Below are 20,489 nucleotides of genomic sequence, written 5' to 3' on the forward strand. Positions count from 1 at the left end.
GTATAGGTCCAGTTTGTGCATGTGTGTGTTCGGACCTGTGTGTAATTGACAAACAGAGTGAAAAATTGAATTTCCCCTCGGGGATTAATAAAGTATATAAATTTAAAAAAAAAAAATTAAATTAAATTAACCGGAAGTTATGGGTTCTTTGGGCAAATTTGTTCCTCATGAGGAGAGGCATCTCTGTCCAAAGTTTCATGGCATGAGATATGCCCAGGCATCTCTGTCCAAAGTTTCATGGCATGAGATATGCCCATTCAAAGTTTGCAATTTCAATCGGTTGCTATAGCGCCCCCCTTTGGCCAATTGATGTAATATTGCTTACACACACACACACACACACACACACACACACAGTTTTCGTCATTATATAGTAAGATGAATTAAAACACATTTTGTTACTGAACTACTTTGCGGTTTGTTTGTTTTTTTATACCAAAAATTTATCCTTGAGGGTATTTTAGCTGCAGTCCAACATTTTCCAGTATTAAATGTGTTAAAGTACAGTTCCAAAGCAGCTTCCCCAACATGACTAAAACCCTCTGCAAAGTCTCTTTCCAGTCTTGGTTCTGCCGACATAGCACTTTAGTAAAGTAAGCATCAAAGCACATTTATCACAGAAATAGCCTTGGCAAAGGGAGTAGTTGCCATTTGTCACTATTAAAAGAATGTGTTTTGGCTTACTGTCTTAGTGTTCTAATGAACTCAATGAAAGATAGAGGTGTTCTTCAACAGGACAAATCTCGGGTTCAAAACGCTTAGCACTAGCATTCAATAGTGGTATCATCTCTGGGAAATCGCCGCGGTTATTTATGGCTGAATCAGTTTTTCAGCGAGGTGGCTAATTTAGAGTGCTTTGCTGATGGTCAACACCGCTGTGGTGTGTAAACTAAGATACACAAAGGGGTGGAAGAAATAACAGACACATCTATCAGTATTCTTTCAAGGTTTTGTCATATTGTAATTGGAAAAGCATCACTGTTACACTGAGTGGCAACTCTGGCTTAGTAAAAACTCATAATTTTCCTGCTATGAGAGTTTATACCATTTCATACCCACCACCAAGTTTAACAACTGCCCAGACATAATGTGAGTGGAAGGCATCCTTTGGCTCTCCCCAAACACAATGTGCGTGGGATGCAAGAAAAAGTAGGGAAGACGACTCATCAAATCATATTAATGTTTCCATTGTTCAGGGAAGCAAGTTCTGTGCTTCTTAAAGCTTTGTGCACAAGCCTTGCATGCAAGCAGCCCTCCAATGAATATCATAACGAAAACAAAAAAATGTAGTGCAGTATCTTTCTTTTCCCAACACAGCAGCATATCCGCTTAGGTGCTTTGCATCTAACAGTATGTGTCATTGTTTCGCACCTAAATGCGGATAAATCACCTTGTTTTTTGCCAAGCCGACAAAATGGTTGAAGCCAGACTGCATCTTAAATGAGTAAATGTATCTGAGTAACTAACAGAGCTTTTTTATTCGCTATTCATTACTTTGGTTGTGCTATAACCTACACAAGAGGTGCTCTTTGATAATTTAGCTTGACTGGCCAGCTGTGTTGTTACTCCCATTTTCATTACACTGCTTCCACCTACACTTCTCTCCTCCCACTCTTCCCCTGAAGGGTTTCAATGATATTACAGTCTTCTTTGGCCTTAGCCGAGCAAAAACAATGTCTTCACAGTGATTTCCCTGACTGACTAACGCTTTTTTCCCTTCATCTCTTTGGCCTTAGTGCACATATTTTCTCATTAGTCAGGGCTGTGGTTCAGTTGAGGGCACTGTTTTGATCATTGAGGTGACAGTGCTGAACCTCAACGCACCTGTTATGACAGGAGACTTCACTGCTATTACAAATCAGATTTTAAAGCAAATGTGATCTGTGCTCATATGAAACTGGTCTTTTGATGTACGCGAGGTGAAACGTAAATTTAGAGACTTTAAATATTTTGCTTATTTGTCCTAACTCAGACATGTAAATCCACACATATTAAAAATTTACCATACAAGACACATGAATGTAAACAAAGTCAACATTTACCATACAAGAAAGAGGCTACTTCTAGATTGTGTATTTCTTCTTGGATCATCAAAATTCAGAAGAAACCCCAGGATTATTTGATGACTTGATTACAGTGCCGGCACAAGAGTTTTACAACAGCAGAGCATTTATCATTATTGACCCGACGCATCTGCTAGCTTCATTAGTAGTACCTGAAGCTACTAAACACCATTCTAATGACTGATCATTGTCTCACAGGTTACTAGTCTCAGTTTCTGTCACTTTGATTGTTATTACCACGGATGTATAAAGGGCACTGGACACAGGGTTGAAGACGAGGCCCCTTTCATTCCTATGAAAGTTGCTCAGTGATGCATAAAGTCAAAAAAGTTCCACTTCCCAGGTGTAAAATTAGCCAAATCTTCCACATCATTGGGCCAATAGAGCAAGCACACAAAAGACTTTGCCAGCAGCGCCGGCTACTTCCATTTTAGTGCTAATCTAACTTGAATAGGGAAAACTGTGCTGCTCTTCTTCACTTCTGAATTGTTATTGGACCGAATGGATCAAATCTCAATAGTAAAACGAGTCATTTCACGGGACTTGTGACTGTCAAAAAAAAAGATACCCACTGATTTACAGATGGCTTTTTCCCAGTGTGAGTCTATGGGGAAAAGTCTTTCTGGGCTCAATGGCATCACATGACAGACCCAGACTTTGTCTTTGACAGTTTGGTCACTATCGGCTTCAAAGTCTGGCACACTTCCTGGGAGCCTGGTTATTACTCTGTTGACCTGTGGAACTAATGGATGACTGCTTTTGTACAAACAAAAGAGGTAGATAATAGAGTGTAAGTGGGATCTACAGCTGGGGTTGTGTGCAAATATATAATACAGGAAACTTTAATGGATGGAAGAAAGAAATTGTACATGCAGTTTTTGAATAATACCAATGTCATATACTTAAACTTCTAATTTACAGCCCTCAATCACACTGCTAGATAAATGTTGACTGGCAACATGTGCTCATCACACTTTCCTCAACTATCCTTGTCCAGGACACCTCAACACATCTTGAATTCTATCATCTTAAATCCATACACTCAACTTCACCTTCACTCAGTTATTAAATGTAAAATGTATAAGCCTGTGACAGGGTTTACGCAGAACGATCCTATAAGATATTGAATTATTCTCATCATATTACTCTATTGTCCTCCCTCTGTTGCACCACTGCTGCCCCTACAGGGAATTATACGTGCTTTGGCTGCATGATCATTGGAGGATTTTTACATATTTGTAAAGTATCTAATACAGCACTAAATATATGTAGAGCATCTTCCCCATTTACACTAAATTAAATATCATAGTCCAATTTTCAGGAAATCTATTTATATGCTTCTGCTCCGAATGTGAATCACACCTTATTTTTTACAATTCAAAAGCTTTTTTGAAAACTCCTTGATGATTCATTCATTGCTGTCTGAATCATGAGCAGGCAGTTCCATAACCTTATTAAAACAACTATGACTTCCTTGGGTCTCTGAATGACATGTCCGTCCCCAGTGCACAACACTGCAGTTGTTAAAGAAGGGGGAAAAATAATATATCTGCCCACATATCTATTAGGAAATGAATGTGTATGCAAAACAAGAACTTGATCCAGATGACTCATTTCTCCCCTCCATTCCAGGAGTCAATGCCTACTTATTTGTTTGTCATGTTTATGGCAGTCTTGACGACTAATAACTTTCTGTGGGAGTCTCTTGTGGGTGGTAATCTGCACCAGCAGATCGGCTAGCCATATGTTCTTTGATTATTGAAGGTGATGTGTGAGAACGCTGTCAGCCCACTGCGTCGTGTTATCTGAAGTAGACACGCGGGTCAAGGCTCACAACCGAAGCCCGACACATGCTAATGAACTTATCTCATAAAATATGCATCGAGCCCTCCCAGGGCCGTACAGTGACAGAGGCGTGATTTTGCAGGAATTATGGGAACAGTCATTTTCCATTATGTCAATGCTAAATGAGGAGTGACCTGCGAGAGAGGCATGTCTGACCCGTGTCAAGATAGTTCCTGCCAATTTTGCACGGAGAACTTTGCAGATCAGTTTTGACTTTTAAGATACTGTGGTGACAGAGAGAATAAATGGATCTGGGTGCACGGCATAACCTTGTTGAAGTAATCTCCCTCTGAAGCCGATGTTCCAAGTCTGTATAATTAATCAAAGACAATGATGTCAATGAGGGCCCCGGTTATGAAATTAGAGGCACGCTGTCTTCCATTACTGTACAGCTTATAAGTGCATTAGGAGGGAGAGAGGAACAATAAACCAGGTGTGGAAACCATTAGCTCCATTCTTCATTCCAACCATTTGTGGTTCCCTTCTCTTGTTTTCTGCGCAATTAAGTGTCTCGTAACAAGGCTAGAGCTGAATGCTTGAGTGTTGATATGGTAGTCAGGCTTGCAAACAAGGTGTGAACAGCAACAGTGCAATAGCTGTTTGCTCAATAATGAATGAGGCTTAACAAATTGGGTTGGGTCGGTAATATTTCTTTTTCCTCCGTGCATTAGGCTGTGTAATGAATGACTGTTAATTAAGAAATCACATTTTAGTCCTCTTATTGATAAAGATGTGCTGGCTGTCCAAACATAATAACCCTACATCAATAAATACATGTCAGTAACTTTCGAAGGTCACCATGTGTAGATTAATTGACCTAGATTGTCTTTCGTGATCGTGTTCCACCGTATTTTTCTAGTTCGTAGTGTTTTTAAAAGTGCTGATGACATATTATTTAGTACCTACGTTTTATTATCATTTCAAAAATAATGGATACACAAATTTACCAAGACATGGAGTTGTTCAGAATTGTCTGATTTTTTTTTTTCTCAGCTGCGACCAGCCGCTCTTTAGGTCACTCTGTCAATTGGTTGGCCGGTCGGTTGGTCAGTCAGTCCACAAAAATTTCCCCAACCTCTGGCAGCCACAGTTTTAGCCCTACGAACTTGAAATTTGGCGTAGAGATCACTGCTATTGCGAATTCATGCATGTTTCTGACTACACTTGTGCTTTACTCATGCATGCAAAATCAGACTCAATGGAATGACATGACATTGCTTTGACATGCAGCATCCATCATATAGCTCATTGGTACTTCTGCTGACCTATGTGCAGAAACAAACAAAGCACACTGGAAGAAAACTAATCAAATATCCAATTGCTTGTCTGTGAGCTGGATTATATATTAGTAATCTTCTGTATGAGCTGCCTCGTTCATAGACCGCGTGTCAGTCAAATGACATGATGCGGCAGGCAGAACAATCTCCTGTGGCCGTTGGTTGTCAAATCTGTTGTGCTCCTCACTGGAGTGATGGCTGAGAGAAAGCAAAGTATCTTAAAGAAATCATTGTGGGCATGCTGCTTTGCACTGACATCTCATACAGTACACGTCAATTTGATGTATAAACTGCCAATGCATCATGCTTTATCTTTAGATGGTTGCTTGCAACTGGTGTAGCAACTGTACATTTGTGACAAGTTTTTGAAAAGGATTTATCTCCATTTTCAGTGGCTTTCTGACAGATGTGATTAAAAAAAAAATATATATATATTACAAGGTGTGTGAAGCAAAACATTAAAGCTCCTCAGCACCCTCTCATTAAGATGTCATTAAATAATACATGACTTTCAACCTCCATGGGCAATCAGGGAACTGCAGTAACACTGACAGGTCTGTGGCACAGTAGGCGGTGGCCTGAAATTGACAGCAAAAATAAAGTCATAGTTTTCACTACAGAGACAAGTAATCCAGCTAATTAGAGCATACATCAAAGAGAACTGTCTAATGCAGTAGTAATGCCAGTGATAGGGCTGAGTGATATGGCCTATAAATAATATTGCAGTATTTTCAGGCTACATTGCAAAACACGATATATATGCTGATAATTTAAAAATGTACTCTGAGCTACTGTAGGCTACTAAAATACTAAACTATTAAATAAAAATACTGTTAAATCTATTGAAAGTATGGTTATAAAAAATGTTTAATAAAGTGCTGATATAGTAAAGTTAAACAAAGAACTGTAATAATTAAGTTAAACGAAGTACTGTTATGACGAAGTTAATAAAAGTACTGTTATAATAAAGTCAAATACAGTACTGTTACAATAAAGTTAAAGTACTGTTATAATAACGTTATAAAGTGTTAATTAAAAAAAAGTTGAACAAAGTATGGTTATAATAAAAGGTAAACAAGGTGTCGTTATAATAAAGTTAAATAAAGTACTGTTAAAATTAAAGGGATAGTGCATCCAAAAATGAAAATTCAGTCATTATCTACTCACCCATATGCCGAGGGAGGCTCTGGTGAAGTTTTAGAGTCCTCACAACACTTACGGAGATCCAAGGGAGAAGTGGGTAGCAGCACAACTGCACACCCACGCCCCAGATTAAAACGTCCAAGAACATAGAATTGAAACCACAAAATATTTCCATACTGCTCGTTCGTAGTGATCCAAGTGTCCTGAAGCCCCGACATAAAAAGTTGTTTGGAAAAACGTCATTTGAACTCTGTTTTTAGCCTCATAGTAGCCTGTAGCTCTAACTGCCTCTGTGTACATTGCGCTGATGTGTGTGCGCTTGCGCAAGACCGTGAGACATGGGCACAGCCTTCATGTGTGTTCACGTGCTTTCGCTGGTCTCACGCGCGCACACGTGAGCACGGTCCACAGAGAGGCAGTTAGAGCTACAGGCTACATTGAGGCTAAAAACAATTCAAATGACGCTTTTCCAAACAGCTTTTTATGTCGGGGCTTCAGGACACTTGGATCACTACGGACGAGGAGTATGGAGATATTTTGTGGTTTCAATTATGTGTTCTTGGACTTTTTAATCTGGGTCGCCGTCAGCCATTAGGTGTGCAGTTGTGCTGCTACCCACCCCTCCCTTGGATCTCCGTAAGTGTTGTGAGGACTCTAAAACTTCACCAGAGCCTCCCTCGGCATATGGGTGAGTAGATAATGGCTGAATTTTCATTTTTGGGTGTACTATCCCTTTAAGTTAAATAAATTGCAGAATTGACAAAGTTAAATAAAGTATGGTTATAATACAGTTAAGTGTTCGTAAATGTTGTAAATTAAGTACTGTTACAATAAAATTAAATAAAGTACTGTATAAAGTGTGATTATTATAAATTTAAATAAAATACTGGCATAATAAAGTTAGATAAAAGTTAGATAAAGTAGTGTCATAATACATTTTTAAAAATTGTTGTTATAATCAAGTTAAATAAAGTACTTTTATGATAAAGTGCTTTAACAATGAAGCTAATTAAAGCACTGTCCTAATAAAGTTAAATAAAGTACAATTGTAATGAAGTAGAATAACAAAGTGCTATTTTAATAAAGTTAGATAAAGTAATGTTATAATAAAATAAATCAAAGCAGAACCCCATGTGGTTCAGAGTAGAAAAAAACGGTTCATCTTGGGCAGAATGCGTTGATGCTTTTGCTGTGAACTTGAAGCTTCCAATAATTAGATGAAAGCAGGTAGGGAAAGTTAAACTGCCAAAGTGGCATCGCTAAATGTGAAGATTTAATCAGTGTGAGTGGAAACAAACTAACAGCTTTCCAGTTAATAAATGAACAGTATCTGCAAGTTGCACGGTGCTCCAAGGTACCAAAATGCAACTAAATGGTCATGATCTAGAGCCCTGCAGATCCAAAAACACACGCCTAGCCTGCTCACACACTTTTTTTTTTTTTTTTTGTCTGCGAGAGGGAGAGAGCCATAGGGGAGAACGAGACAAAACTGAAATGCCAAAGCGTCTCATGCTGGTGGCATAAAAATTAATGTATTCATTTATACTCAGTGTTCATTATAGAGTCATTTTATACATCCCACATGGAACAAACGGCAATACATCAAGTATAATCAATATATCATCCACCCCTACCACAGTACCACGACTTGTTAATGAGCAATTTAAAACTAAAGCAGGTGGGAGGTGGGGGCAAAGACTATGAGCCTGAAAGTACCGCTTAGTCATTGGTATTTATTAGCAACAAGCTATTAATATCACATACGATACGATGACCATGTGTGCTATTAGACAGTCCTGGGCTATCTCTGATCAGGTTGATAACACTGCATCTTTGATATGGGTAATGCAGGTAATGGGGATTCAGCAAAAAATAAACTTTTTAACTATGTATTTGTTTTCTTTCCTTCAGGTGATGAGCTCCATAAATCTCTGAGTGGGATCCTGACAGACCCAAGAGAACTGCTTTCAGGGCACCGGCACAGCCCCTCCCCCCACACCTCACCCATTCCCCATAACCATCTCCACAAGTAGTTTAAGTGTGGCTCAGCTCTCATCACTGGACTTTAATTTGGGGACCTGAACCTCACAGATCGCCAATGCTAACAAGGAACTGCCTGCTGCTGTTCCTTTGGATTCTCATCGACGAAGGCTCAGTCTCTTCTTTACGTCCACCTTTACCGCTGCTGGGACGGAGCAGGACGGGGAGGGAGCACACCAGGAGCTTGGTGGGCCCGATGAGGAATGGGGCGGCTGGATTTCAACGGGTCAAAAGGGGCTGGGTGTGGAACCAGTTCTTTGTGCTGGAGGAGTACATGGGGTCGGACCCGCAGTACGTGGGCAAGGTAAAAAGCCTTATTTTTCCACCTTTTTATGGTGTTGGAGAAGTCATAAATCACAAAGTAAGGAGCTTGGGAGAAATTGAATTGGTGGTAAATGGAGGGAGCGATAGAACGTGAGGGAGACAACATAGGAGAAAAGGAAGAAAAGCATGCTTAAATCGACTAAGTTTAAAACTACTCTGGTTTGGGCAAGATCACCAAACTATAATACCACAATTTGTTTATTTATTATGGATACATATAAATGATGTGACAATCCTTTTAGCAAGGCAGTGTGGATGTACAGTATATCTACACTTTACTAACTCTGATGGCAACTGCTGCAAGTTACCTATTTTTATTTCACCCCTGGAACTAAGCCTCCCCAATTTAATCTACTAATGCTCTTGCTGTAAAACTGTCCCTGTTTGTTAGTCTTTTAAGATCTAAATGGTCTTAGGCATGGGAAGAAAATCTATACATGCTAATAGAGCTGTGCAGCATTTCTATGTTAGACTAGCCAGACACACATGCCATTGAAGTGGTGAGAGAATCAATAGCATGGTAGAAATAAATTTAAATTACAATCCTTGTAAAGCTGTCAGAACATCATAGTTATGAGCCAGGGGAGATGCTGACAGCAATAAAAAGACAGCAGCGGGAGCCAATAGCCTGAACTGAATCCAGACTGAGATATATACTGTGCACACATCCTGTCACACACACTTCTTTTTGTCCCCCCCTCAAACCTTGGTCATCTGTTTTTTAGTGCGGGATTTTGTATTCTCTGCTGTGGCTTAAGACATTCGTAAGTAAACTCTGTGGGGGTTTAAGGCTAAAGTTGTAATTTGGCACTCCTAGCTTACATAGGATAATAGTAAGACTGACTTATCTGCCCCAGTGCCGCTGCAATCAGCCCTGACAAGCCATGCTGTTTGTGGAAGTCTCTGAGGCTAAAAGGAGGGAGGGAGGGAGGCTGCTGTCTGCTGCACTCTTAAGTCACTTAATCCTGGGCTGCTGCACTGCTTCAAAATAATTGACTGATTCTTTGCCATATGAAAAGCATTTGGAGATGAGATCCTCGGACCTTTGTCGGGACAATCTTAAGGGAAAGGCTTTTGCTTCAAAATGATTGTAGCTATAACAGGATAAGCGTTAAACAGATAATGCCTGGGGACTGGGGGAGCAGGGTGTTAGTGACACGTCTTCCAAGGAGTTATCAAGTACTATCGCAGAGGCCTGCAAGGGTAACAGTTTTGTTTTCAAGGCACATAAATGAACTCTAATGGACCATGAGTCTTCGTGCAATGAATGCTTGTCCTATAATACATCAATGCCTAATTGTGGTAATGTATTCACTCAAGAGTGTAAACATGATTTCCATTCAGTGACCTGCACAGTATTGGGACTATAGTGGCTCAAGCTACTGCAGCTTTACCCTCAGGGGCAATGAAGAAGAAATTACCAAAATTACAACGAGTATTATTTCTAAGATGTCAGCCTTAGTTTCTGTCAGTGACTGGGTTTTGAAAGAACTCTGCAATTTTATCCCTTTATATATTTTTTTAGTTGAAATGAACAAAGCTATTTCCTATGATATAGATGATTTCCTCCGCAGTTACGGTTGGTTTGCTTAAAATTAAAGTCATATGAAGATTTTCATTCCTTGGTTTTATTCTCATTTATCAGTTAATTAGTACAGGCCACACCACAGAGCCACTGTTGTGCTTTATCCTTCAACTCGTAATGTGTTTTAAGAAAATACCTTACCTGCAAAATGACCATTTGAGCTACTCTATGTGTGTTACCTTGAACTTCTTGAGAAAACTTCACCTTTCTTGCATGCCTCTCGAATGAATGGAGAATCCAAAGAAAGCAAACATTCTTCATGAATTAAAGTCAGCGGGGGCCGCATTTAACAACAGCAAAACTACCTCAAAACATGTTTACATACTCCCCAAGGGTGTACAGTCCATCGATCTGGAGTGATAAACTGATTCAGTGATCAACAATCCAATATCATTGATGCAAGATAAAAAACACATTGATCTACATCGTCATCTTTAGGATACACTTTTATTTTGAAAGACTGTGTCACCGTCAAGCAGCAGCAGGCAAGCAGCCAAAAGGAAGACGATAAGGATAATGGTTTTTATTCGGGAATAAATCAGCAGTGTGGAAATATTTTGGATTTCCGAAGAAATACAGGTCAACTACTGACTGAAAGCAAATGTCAGCAATGCATGTCGATGAAGAATCTCAGTCATCCAGGTCATGGTAAGGGTTTATAGCCTGCAACTTCGTACCAGTCAGAACTGAAGAAGCTTCTTGGATGAGAGGCGAAATGTCTTCAAGAAATGCAAGCAAGTCCAGTTCCCTACGATATAGCACTTACGGTTAACAATGCAGTTACGAGATAAGACATGACATAGCTGCTTGGACGAGAGTCTCACTCTGCTTACTTCTCACAGCAGCATTAGCTGCTCTGTTTTACTAATGTACAGCTGAAAAAAACGTACATGCAGACTGAAATTAAACCGTATCGTTCTGTCCGGAGATGCAGTGACCTAAACCAACCGTGAGTAAGAAAAAAGCGTAACATAAAAAAAAAAAAGTTACATGCAATTTGTTAAGCGATGAGTAGAGTAAAAAAGTCTGCTAGCCGCTAAGCTAATTTATGTAATGTAAACATGCTGAAGCTAATAATGGGTCATTAGCAAAAAACAATAGCATGTCTCTGAACCGTGACAGTTATTATGGAGCTGAACTTTATATTAAATGATCTTGTTGTTAGTCCACGTTTTAAGCCAGATAGTCCTGAAATTTTAGGGAAAAATGATGGTTTGGGTTAAAAGTAAAACATTTCTTTCAGAAATGCAGAAAGCCCTGAAGGCTAACTTGTGTTAGTGGAGTCAATTTAAAGTAAACTGTACTGCACTTTATATTTATGTGTTGTTTTTATCTTTTCTGGCCCAAAGCATAAAAGAGAGGGGTAGCTTCTTCTGTGACGGACTGTGGTACGATATCGTCTCATATTGAACATGGGGCCCCTGAATCGCAATAAATCTAGGTAGACTTTGTAATATCGGCAAATATCATATTGTCGTCCAAAGAATCAGTTTGATATTATATATGTTACTATATAATGACGAAAACTGTGTGTGTGTGTGTGTGTGTGTGTGTGTGTCTCTGTTCCATATTTTTCTCCTCACTGACTCGGTCAATCCATGTGAAATTTGGCACAGTGGTAGAGGGTCATGGGAGGATGCGAATGAAGCAATATTACATCAGTTGGCCAAAGGGGGGCGCTATAGCAACCGATTGAAATTGCAAACTTTGAATGGGCATATCTCATGCCCGTATGTCGCAGAGACATGAAACTTTGCACAGAGATGCCTCTCCTCATGAGGAACAAATTTGCCTCAAGAACCCATAACTTCTGGTTATATAGTTTTCCCGCCATTTTGAAATTTTTGAAAAACACTTCAAATTGATCTCTTCCTAGGACGTTTGACCGATCTGCATGAAACTCGGTGAACATAATCTGGGGACCAATATCTAAAGTTCCCTCTTGGCAAAAGTTGGAAAACTTACTAAAACTGAGCTTCTATAAGGCAATGAATATTGCGGAGGGCGTGGCTCATCACATAAAGGTGTATAACATCTCAAGGGTTTCACTGATCACCACACAACTTTGTAGGCATATGACCACACATAATCTGAGGGGACCCCTCCATTATTGACCCAATCAAACAAAATGGGGGTGCTAGAGAGCTAATTTCTTATCTAGGCCTAACCCCCATATCGATTTTTACTAAACTTGGTAGATATGTAGAACAGGACGCCTCAAGGTGACTGGATAAATTTAACTCTAATTGACAACTGGGTGGCGCTATAACAACAGAAAAATGCTTAAAAATGGCAAAAATGCGATCGATCGCTGTGGCTCCCCCTGTGGCCAAATGTTTTGTTTTGTTTTTTTTTTTTGTTATTTTTGGTATCACTAAGTCATGGTATGGTATGGTATCCATAATTCCATCTTTTTTTTTTTGTAAAGATGGTTTCACAGCATATGGCAGTAAACATCTGAATCACTATGTAAAACCTATCTTATGATCAGCTGTTCATACTAATGCAAGCTTCTAGCCTGATGTGCGAGTTAGAGACATAACTGAGCATTTACAGTAACAACATGCTTTTTCAGGTGATGTAGTGAGCCTCTTCCCCTCAAAAATCTCTGTGCACAGTGCTGCCTTTGTGTGATTTTTGCTTTCCTCGCTCCCTGCCTTCCTGCCCACATACGCTGAGAAAATTAGATAAACCTTTTTATTTTAGTTATAAAGCGCTCTGCTTACAGTTTTTTTTAAAATGCATAACCACATCCGAGCCAAGAGTGGATTGTTAGCCATTTGGCTGCTTGGATTCTCTTGAGGATGGCTTAAAACATGAACAAGTCTGTTATCTAAGCCTCCAGAGAACCGCAGATCTGCAATTTTGTACCTTCAGTTAAACAGCATTTTGCTTCTATTTAATTTATGTATTTGTATTAATATATTACCTATCCTTAGGGCTGCCCCCGAAGCACTGATGATTGAAATCATCAATCAGTAAACCGCTCACTGTTTTTGGCTCCATCATTGTACACAGAGCGACACAGGAAAACAGCACGGCAGGTTTGAAATAAACCAAGTCTCAAAATCTGGCACAGCTCTACTAACTCTATATCTTTTTGAAGCATGATATTTGTGGCGTGTGTGAGGTGGCAGGGTTGTTTTATGCGATTGTTTTTGGCCCGAAAATCTTATTTACATATATCAATATACTGACTCACAATAAGATTGTGAATTTTGTTAATGAAGCAGTCGTACTTTTCATATTAAAAGCACAAGAGTATAGAAGCAGAGTTAATGTGGCAGTAAAACAAGTGGGTGTAAATGTGAAATTAAAAAATGTCAGGTCTTCTGTTATTTGTGGCTTCAAGGCCTTGTTAGCTACTATTTAACTCTGAGGTCTCTGGATCAATATAGAGTGTTACGTCAAGCTTCTATTTTGCTTTAAAGTGCAATTAAACTAACAAAAGGAAATAATATTATTCATAAATGTGCAATTCTTCTAACGTTGTGGAAGCCATACTGAAAATCTGTGCCTTTTTTTGATATCTTACCGTGTCAGCAGGGATAAAATCTATTTCAAGTGCTGAATTAAATGCATCACTGGAAACTTTAATTACAACAGCCAGATCACTACTAATTACCACTGGCCATTAAAAACATAATTCACATTACTAACAAGATGCAGTAATTTTGTCAGTTCTGACAGCATAGAGAACACAAGACAACCAATAGAGGGGGAAGGGAGGAGGGGGACAAACATTGACGATGGAGTGGAGCGTCAGTGTACCAGTGTTATGGATCAACTAGTTTGCCTATTTACTGGTGACTTTTGCCTGAATGCGCCGGTGGTTGCTTGTCGTGAAAGCAGATGCTTGGAAACAGCATGATAACATTCAGTTGTCCTTGTGAATGCCTAATTGTTTTCTTTTACATTAAAATGTCACAACACACTCGCCTGAGTCTTCGACTGCACTGAACCTAAATCAACCACAGGAAGTTTTCAGTCTCAGTTATGAGATCCATCACCATACCACAAAAATAATTATCTGATGCTACTTGATGCTAGTCCATTTCACCATTATGCAGTTGTGCATAACAAAGTCTTGCATAAACAATACAGCAAGATCAGCATCGGAGCACTCTCTTTATGCTTGCAACACATCATTTTGGACGTCTCAGCGCTATCCAACTTCTAATTACCTGTGGTGGGCAAATTTTGACAACATGTTCCAGTGCAGTGATATTCAACAAGACACTACCTCCTACTACATCTTCCAAAATGACCAAATTCTCTGAGACAGAGTTTGTGTGTACCTAATAGCCCAGTCAGTACTGCATTTTTGGGGGGAGATATGAAGGATCATAAGGTGTATCTAAAGCTGCAGCAATTAGTTGATTGATTAATTAGATGATCCACTGAAAATACATCCCCAGCTATTATAAAATATAATCAGTTTTAAGTGGTAATGAAAGTTTAGCTGGCAATGAAAGTGCCAGCCCTACCAGAGCATAATTAACCAATTTGATACAGATTCTCTGATGCTGCTTTAATTTATTTATTTATTTATTTTTACTGAACAAAAATTCAAAGACAACACTTTTGCTTTTGCTCCTATTTCTTTATTTACAGTTTACAGTTAAAGATCTAGGACTTTTTTTCATGCACTCAGTAGATGTATTTCTCTCAAATTTTGAAATTTGTTAGGAGTCGTGCCATTGACGTGCAGGAATGTCCACCAGAGCTGTTGCTTGTGAACTGAATGTTCATTTCACTACCATAAGCTTTCTCCAATGCTGTTTCAGTGAATTTGGCAGTACATCCAACCAGCCTCATAATCACAGGCCACATGTAGCCACACCAGCTCAAGACCTCCACATCCAGCATCTTCACCTGTAAGATCGTCTGAGACCAGCCACTTGAATAGCTGATACAACAAATAGTTTGCAGAACTGAAGTTTGTCATCATAATTGACTTGTGCAGTTGTGAGGATGGTTGGATGAACTGCCAAATTCACAGAAAAAAACAGTTGAAGGCAGCTTATACTAGTGAAAAAACTTAGTTAACAGGCAGCAGCTCTGGTGGACATTTCTGCAGTCAGCATGCCAACAGCAGGCTCCCTTAAAACTGGGACATCTGTGGCTCTGTGTTGTGTGATAACACTGCACATTTTAGAGTGGCCTTTTAATGTGACCATCCCAAGGCACACCTGTGTAGTAATGATGCTGTTTAATCAGCATCCTGATATGCCACACCTGTCGTGACTCTATTATCTCGGAAAAGGAGAAGTGCTCACGAACATTTTCACAATTTGTGGCTAAAATTTAAGTGAAATACATCTATCGAGTGCAATAAAAAGTCTTAGACCTTTCACTTAAACTTGTGAGAAAATGGCAGTGAAAACAAAAGTGTTGCATTAAAATTTTTGTTCAATAAGAATTGTGACCACAATACTGAGCAGGGCATTTCCCAGCTAAAATCTAGACTTTTGATTATCTTGGTTAGAAAACTTATTTTTATCATTATTAGGTTAACTCTTTGTGGATCCACGCAAAATATGTGTAATATGTATGTATGTATGAAGGAATGCATATAATTATGTCCATGGAGTATGTACACATGGGTAGTTGTGTCTTCTCATGCTATATAGTGAATCTTCATCCACATGTGCATCTATGTTGGGTAAAAAAAAAAAACACTTTCAAGGCGATTTTGTTCTGCAAAGCTAATTGCCTATCCATTGCTGTTAAGGGCAATGAAGAAAAAAAAAGAAGAAAAAAAATAGGCTTGTCAGTGCTCTCTGTGGGACATGTAATGGTGACAATTTGCAAATCACCTCGAACCCAGTTTGGCATTTCAGTACACCAATACTGACATACCTGTAATCGGCTGCTGTCAGCCCATACATCTGACTAATTTCAGTATGCGTCTAATTTACTTCAAGGCTGGTTAAGTGGTTTGCATTGGCCAGCAGGCCAGAACTTCCCCACGGAAGGGTACAATCTGGCCCACTAATACTAATGCTAATGCAAATGTAAAGGCTAAGAGCAAGTTAAACAGTGAGCAGTTAGTTCATCTAGAATGCTGCTTCAGAGGCTAATTACCTTGACCAGGACACAGTTCTCCAAAAATAATTAAGTATATAAATAAATAATCCTTCATGTGATTATATTTAAAGTTACTGAACACTGTCTAAAATATTGTTGATCAGCAGGTTCAGTGCAAAAGAATCTGTATCAGACTTATTTTAAAACAATATTGGCGGAGCCTTGGTGCAAAAGCTCTGCCAAAATTTTAATTTGCAAATGATTTCTAACTCAAGGGATAACTTCACCTGTTTGCTCAATAGCTTCCACATCAGTGAAGTGTGGTGTTGCCAGCATACACAGTGGAAATACATAAAACAAATGACAGTGACAGTGGCAAAATGTAGAAAAACGGATACTTATTGGTAAAATTGCACTTCTTTTTATTAAGATATCGCAGACTGTTCAACATCTATTTTGTAAATGTATTGTTCATTAACTGTTAACATTTTCAAAAAAAGGTGAAAATTTGGGGGTGCTGTTATTTATAGGTTGTCATGCAATGGCCCACTTGAGAACAAATTGGGTTGTATGTGGACGATGAACTGAAAAGAGTTTTACACCCCTGCATTAGGCTGTACCAGTGTTACTGCTTAGGGGGGTTTGTTGTTTAAATTTTAAGCAGCATACTGAAAAAAACTCTGGGTGACATGTGTAACAGAAAAGGTAGTCTGGAAAAGTATTCATTGCATAATTCATTGGTTGTCAACATTTATAATTTAAGCTAAAACATGTTTAAAGACCACACTGTTTAAAACAAACATGTCTGACTCATTATTTTTTTAACTTTTGATAGTTATGATTATTACATACATATACTCAAACATATCTCAAGGCACCAAAACTATTTCCATTTTCCGTGTGCACACCTTCTTATGTTGCAATCATATGAGGCATAGTTAAATATTAATCTTGTGTGGGGAAGGACATTCTAAAAAACATTATCCATCTTTACACGCTGCGGTCTATTTCAGATTAATGAGTGCAAGCAAAGCAGCATTTCTTTTCTTCTGCGACACCAGTAGAAAAATATGCCATGTCTGCATTTCCATTTGTTTTGGCGGTTGGGTATGACTACAAAATAAAGGGAATGAATTTAGACTCAAGCTTTCATGGCATTTAATGCATGCGACCTAATTTAAGAACAAAAACTGTGAAAAACAACACGTGGCAGTAATATATTCATATTGACTTTACACACATAATACTACATTTTCATATATTTATGCCAGAATTGATATATTCTTGCCTCATGGTCGGGCAAGTAGAGATGGCAGACACTAAACATAAAGGGAGTCTTAGAGAACCTTCAGTTGTAGCTGCGAGCTGCAACTTACACTACTTACTTAATTATCCTCTTTGCTCCCTGAGGTGCAAATAAGGTCACGACAAGATTCAGCATGGCGTTTAGCACTACTATTAGTCCCTACTGCATGCATTAATAAGGAGGCAACTGCTCGAGGGCCTTGCTCAAGGGCAAATGAACCGCAGTTATTTAGAAAGGTGGCTACTTGATTTTTCACAGAGTCAAAAGTCTCAAGAGTCTCTGGGGTACTAAGATTCACCTGTGCAAAATGCAACCAGCTACTTAGAATCAATATATTTGGAGGTATTAATACCACAATGGACAGGTAGTAAAAATAATGAAAAGCAGCCTACCGAGGATCTTTAAAAAAAATAAGGTTTTACAGCACGTATTATCTGTTCAAGTTTATTGCAAGGCTGCTCTTCAGTGTGAAAACTGTGCTGTGTTATTCTCAAGTTTCAATGCCATGAACAATAAGTAAACAGAGTCAAATAAAAAACCATTATCATTTTTATGTCAGTCTTCGTCTGCTGTTTCAAGAAGATATGAATAATTATTTTGTCACTTTAGAAACAAAGGACCCATGAGAACATATTGATTAGAAATCACTTTGAGCACTAACATTTCACATTTAATACAAGCCTCCACGTTGGGAAACGTCTTACAATCGCCTGTTGACAACAGCCACATTATTGCAGATTAGCAATTAAAGCCCAGAAGGCTTAAGGGGGTAAATGCAACAACCCTGTGCGCTCACAATTAGATAATGCTGAGGCCTTTCCTATGCTGAGCGGTGATTATCTGCAAGAAAAATCTACCATTAGTAGTGTGGCTGTATATCAAGCCGAGCTGCTTCCTCTCACTCTCTATTAAACTCGCCGCTGAGTTCAGCAGCTATTTTTCAGCATTTATTTCTAGCATCATGGCACTCTCCATTTGAACATAATGGTCATGAATTGCTGTGTGACATATTTTCCCTAGAATTATAGTAATGTGGCAATTCAGAATCCACTTAAAGGAACTGCGCTTGTCATTTCGGTGCATGATAAATATAATGACCACTTACCAGCAGTGGAGGTGTAATCAAAAGCAACCCATCTCTCAGGCTTGCCATCAGCAACAATGCTGGGATTGTCTGACCAGATGCTACAATTTTGTATTGACAACATTATGTGTGAGTCACTGGAAAGGAAAGGGATGAAATTTGGCTTATGTAAAGTCTAATCTTTTGCAATCTCATTGATGAGGGATTGGACCCACTGAAAGCACTACCTGGTCTCTAGAGTCTCAGTCCATCTAAAACATTATCTTTGCCTGTCAGACAGACTCCCTTGTTACCTCCCACTGAGAGCAACACAGGGCACAACCATGTTTTCTCTTCATACAAACCATGGCAACATGGTAGCAATGCAATACGCAAAACTCTCTCTGAATAGGGACTGAAAGATTCTACACTTGGCAAGGAAATGCAGTAAAAACACCAGCAGCATGACAAGGCTCTGAGAGGTTTGCCGTTCTTTTTCTGGTCGCCGAGAGTTGCAAAATGTTCGCTGCAGCCGCTCGTCACTATCACTTTTAAAACAGCCTTCCACTGACAGCGGAAGAGGGGCGAAACAAATACCACAAAGACCAAGTTACATTGCAGAACAACAACAACGGACAAGATGTTTCAGCATTCCCTTCATCCAGAGCAAGTACTCTACCTTGTGCCAACATTTTTATTTACGCAGATATTCTGTATCACGGCAACCTGACGCAACCAAAGCGTCTCAGCTAAAAAAAAACAAAAAACGCAGCCTTTATTGCACTTCTGTGTTTTGCATTTATCACTGAACAAGTATTTAACAGTTAAGAATTCCTCCAGTGTTCATTGTTCAGAAGGTTTTTATCAGGAGCCAAATTATCTGCAGAGGTCTCTTCCTCTTCAAATCAAACAGACCAGGTGATTGAAACTGGTAAAAAAAAAACCTAATATTGAGCAATGTATTTCAGATGCTGTTTGGCATCTCGGAGACAAGCAACTTGCCCACCACATGCTATTGTGTGCTCAACCCTTTTCCCTGATAAGCTAATGTGTGCTCACCTTTTTGATCCACACGTTCAGGAGTTTTTTACTGGGAATTTTCTGCAGGGGTCTCCTTTCCAAAACAAATGGACCCAGTAATTTAAACTAGTAAAAACACTGAATGAAGCAGTTTCATGTTACAAGTCAGCATTTCTCTGACAATATTTGGCATGTGATAACTTCAGATCCAGATGTTCAGGAGATTTTCACCACAAGCCAAAGGATCCGCAGAGGTCTCCTCCAAAACAGACAGACCAGGTGATTAAAACTAATAAAAACACTGAATAAAGCAGTTTCATGTTAAAAATTAGTATAACTCCAACGCTGCTCTTTACAGATAGGCTTTTAACCAGTCCCTCCAGAAAATCGCAATCTTGTGATCGCAATAATTAACGCAAATGCAATGAAAGTCCACAATATTTCCAGCCGACCGGAAGTCGTCATTTGAAACTTCATCAGACGTGTCATCTAATGCGCTAATGTCATTTGGTAAGGAGAAACTCTCTGTATTGACATAAGAATTTGCACTGTTTAAATACATACAATATGTGTTAAATGTATTAAAATGTTATGTTTATAGAAGATGTAGCTTACATGTTGTTTTACAGTCATATTGTATGGTTGAGAGCTACAATATTCACTCAGGATTTTTTGCAACATTATTGGAGTCCATGTTTTGAAACTAATTAAATAAAACTAAAGAAGAGAACTATAAAAAACATTTGCAGCTATTTTTGTAATGTTCAGTATGATTATCATAGCAAGTGATTAC

At 38.9% G+C, this 20,489-nt stretch overlaps 1 protein-coding gene across 1 annotated transcript in view; it reads left to right on the plus strand.

The window, feature by feature from the left end:
* The window catches only part of LOC126397483 (cadherin-12-like), a 145,364-nt gene that overhangs the window by 45,356 nt on the left and 79,519 nt on the right, over positions 1-20,489 (plus strand). The window contains exon 2 of the mRNA XM_050056321.1: positions 8,240-8,672. Within this exon, the coding sequence (XP_049912278.1) occupies positions 8,427-8,672 (246 nt within the window). The 5' untranslated portion in view covers positions 8,240-8,426. The remainder of the gene's footprint in view (positions 1-8,239; positions 8,673-20,489) is intronic.

The sequence above is a fragment of the Epinephelus moara genome, chromosome 11, assembly GCF_006386435.1.
Source record: "Epinephelus moara isolate mb chromosome 11, YSFRI_EMoa_1.0, whole genome shotgun sequence".
Lineage (NCBI taxonomy): Eukaryota > Metazoa > Chordata > Actinopteri > Perciformes > Serranidae > Epinephelus > Epinephelus moara.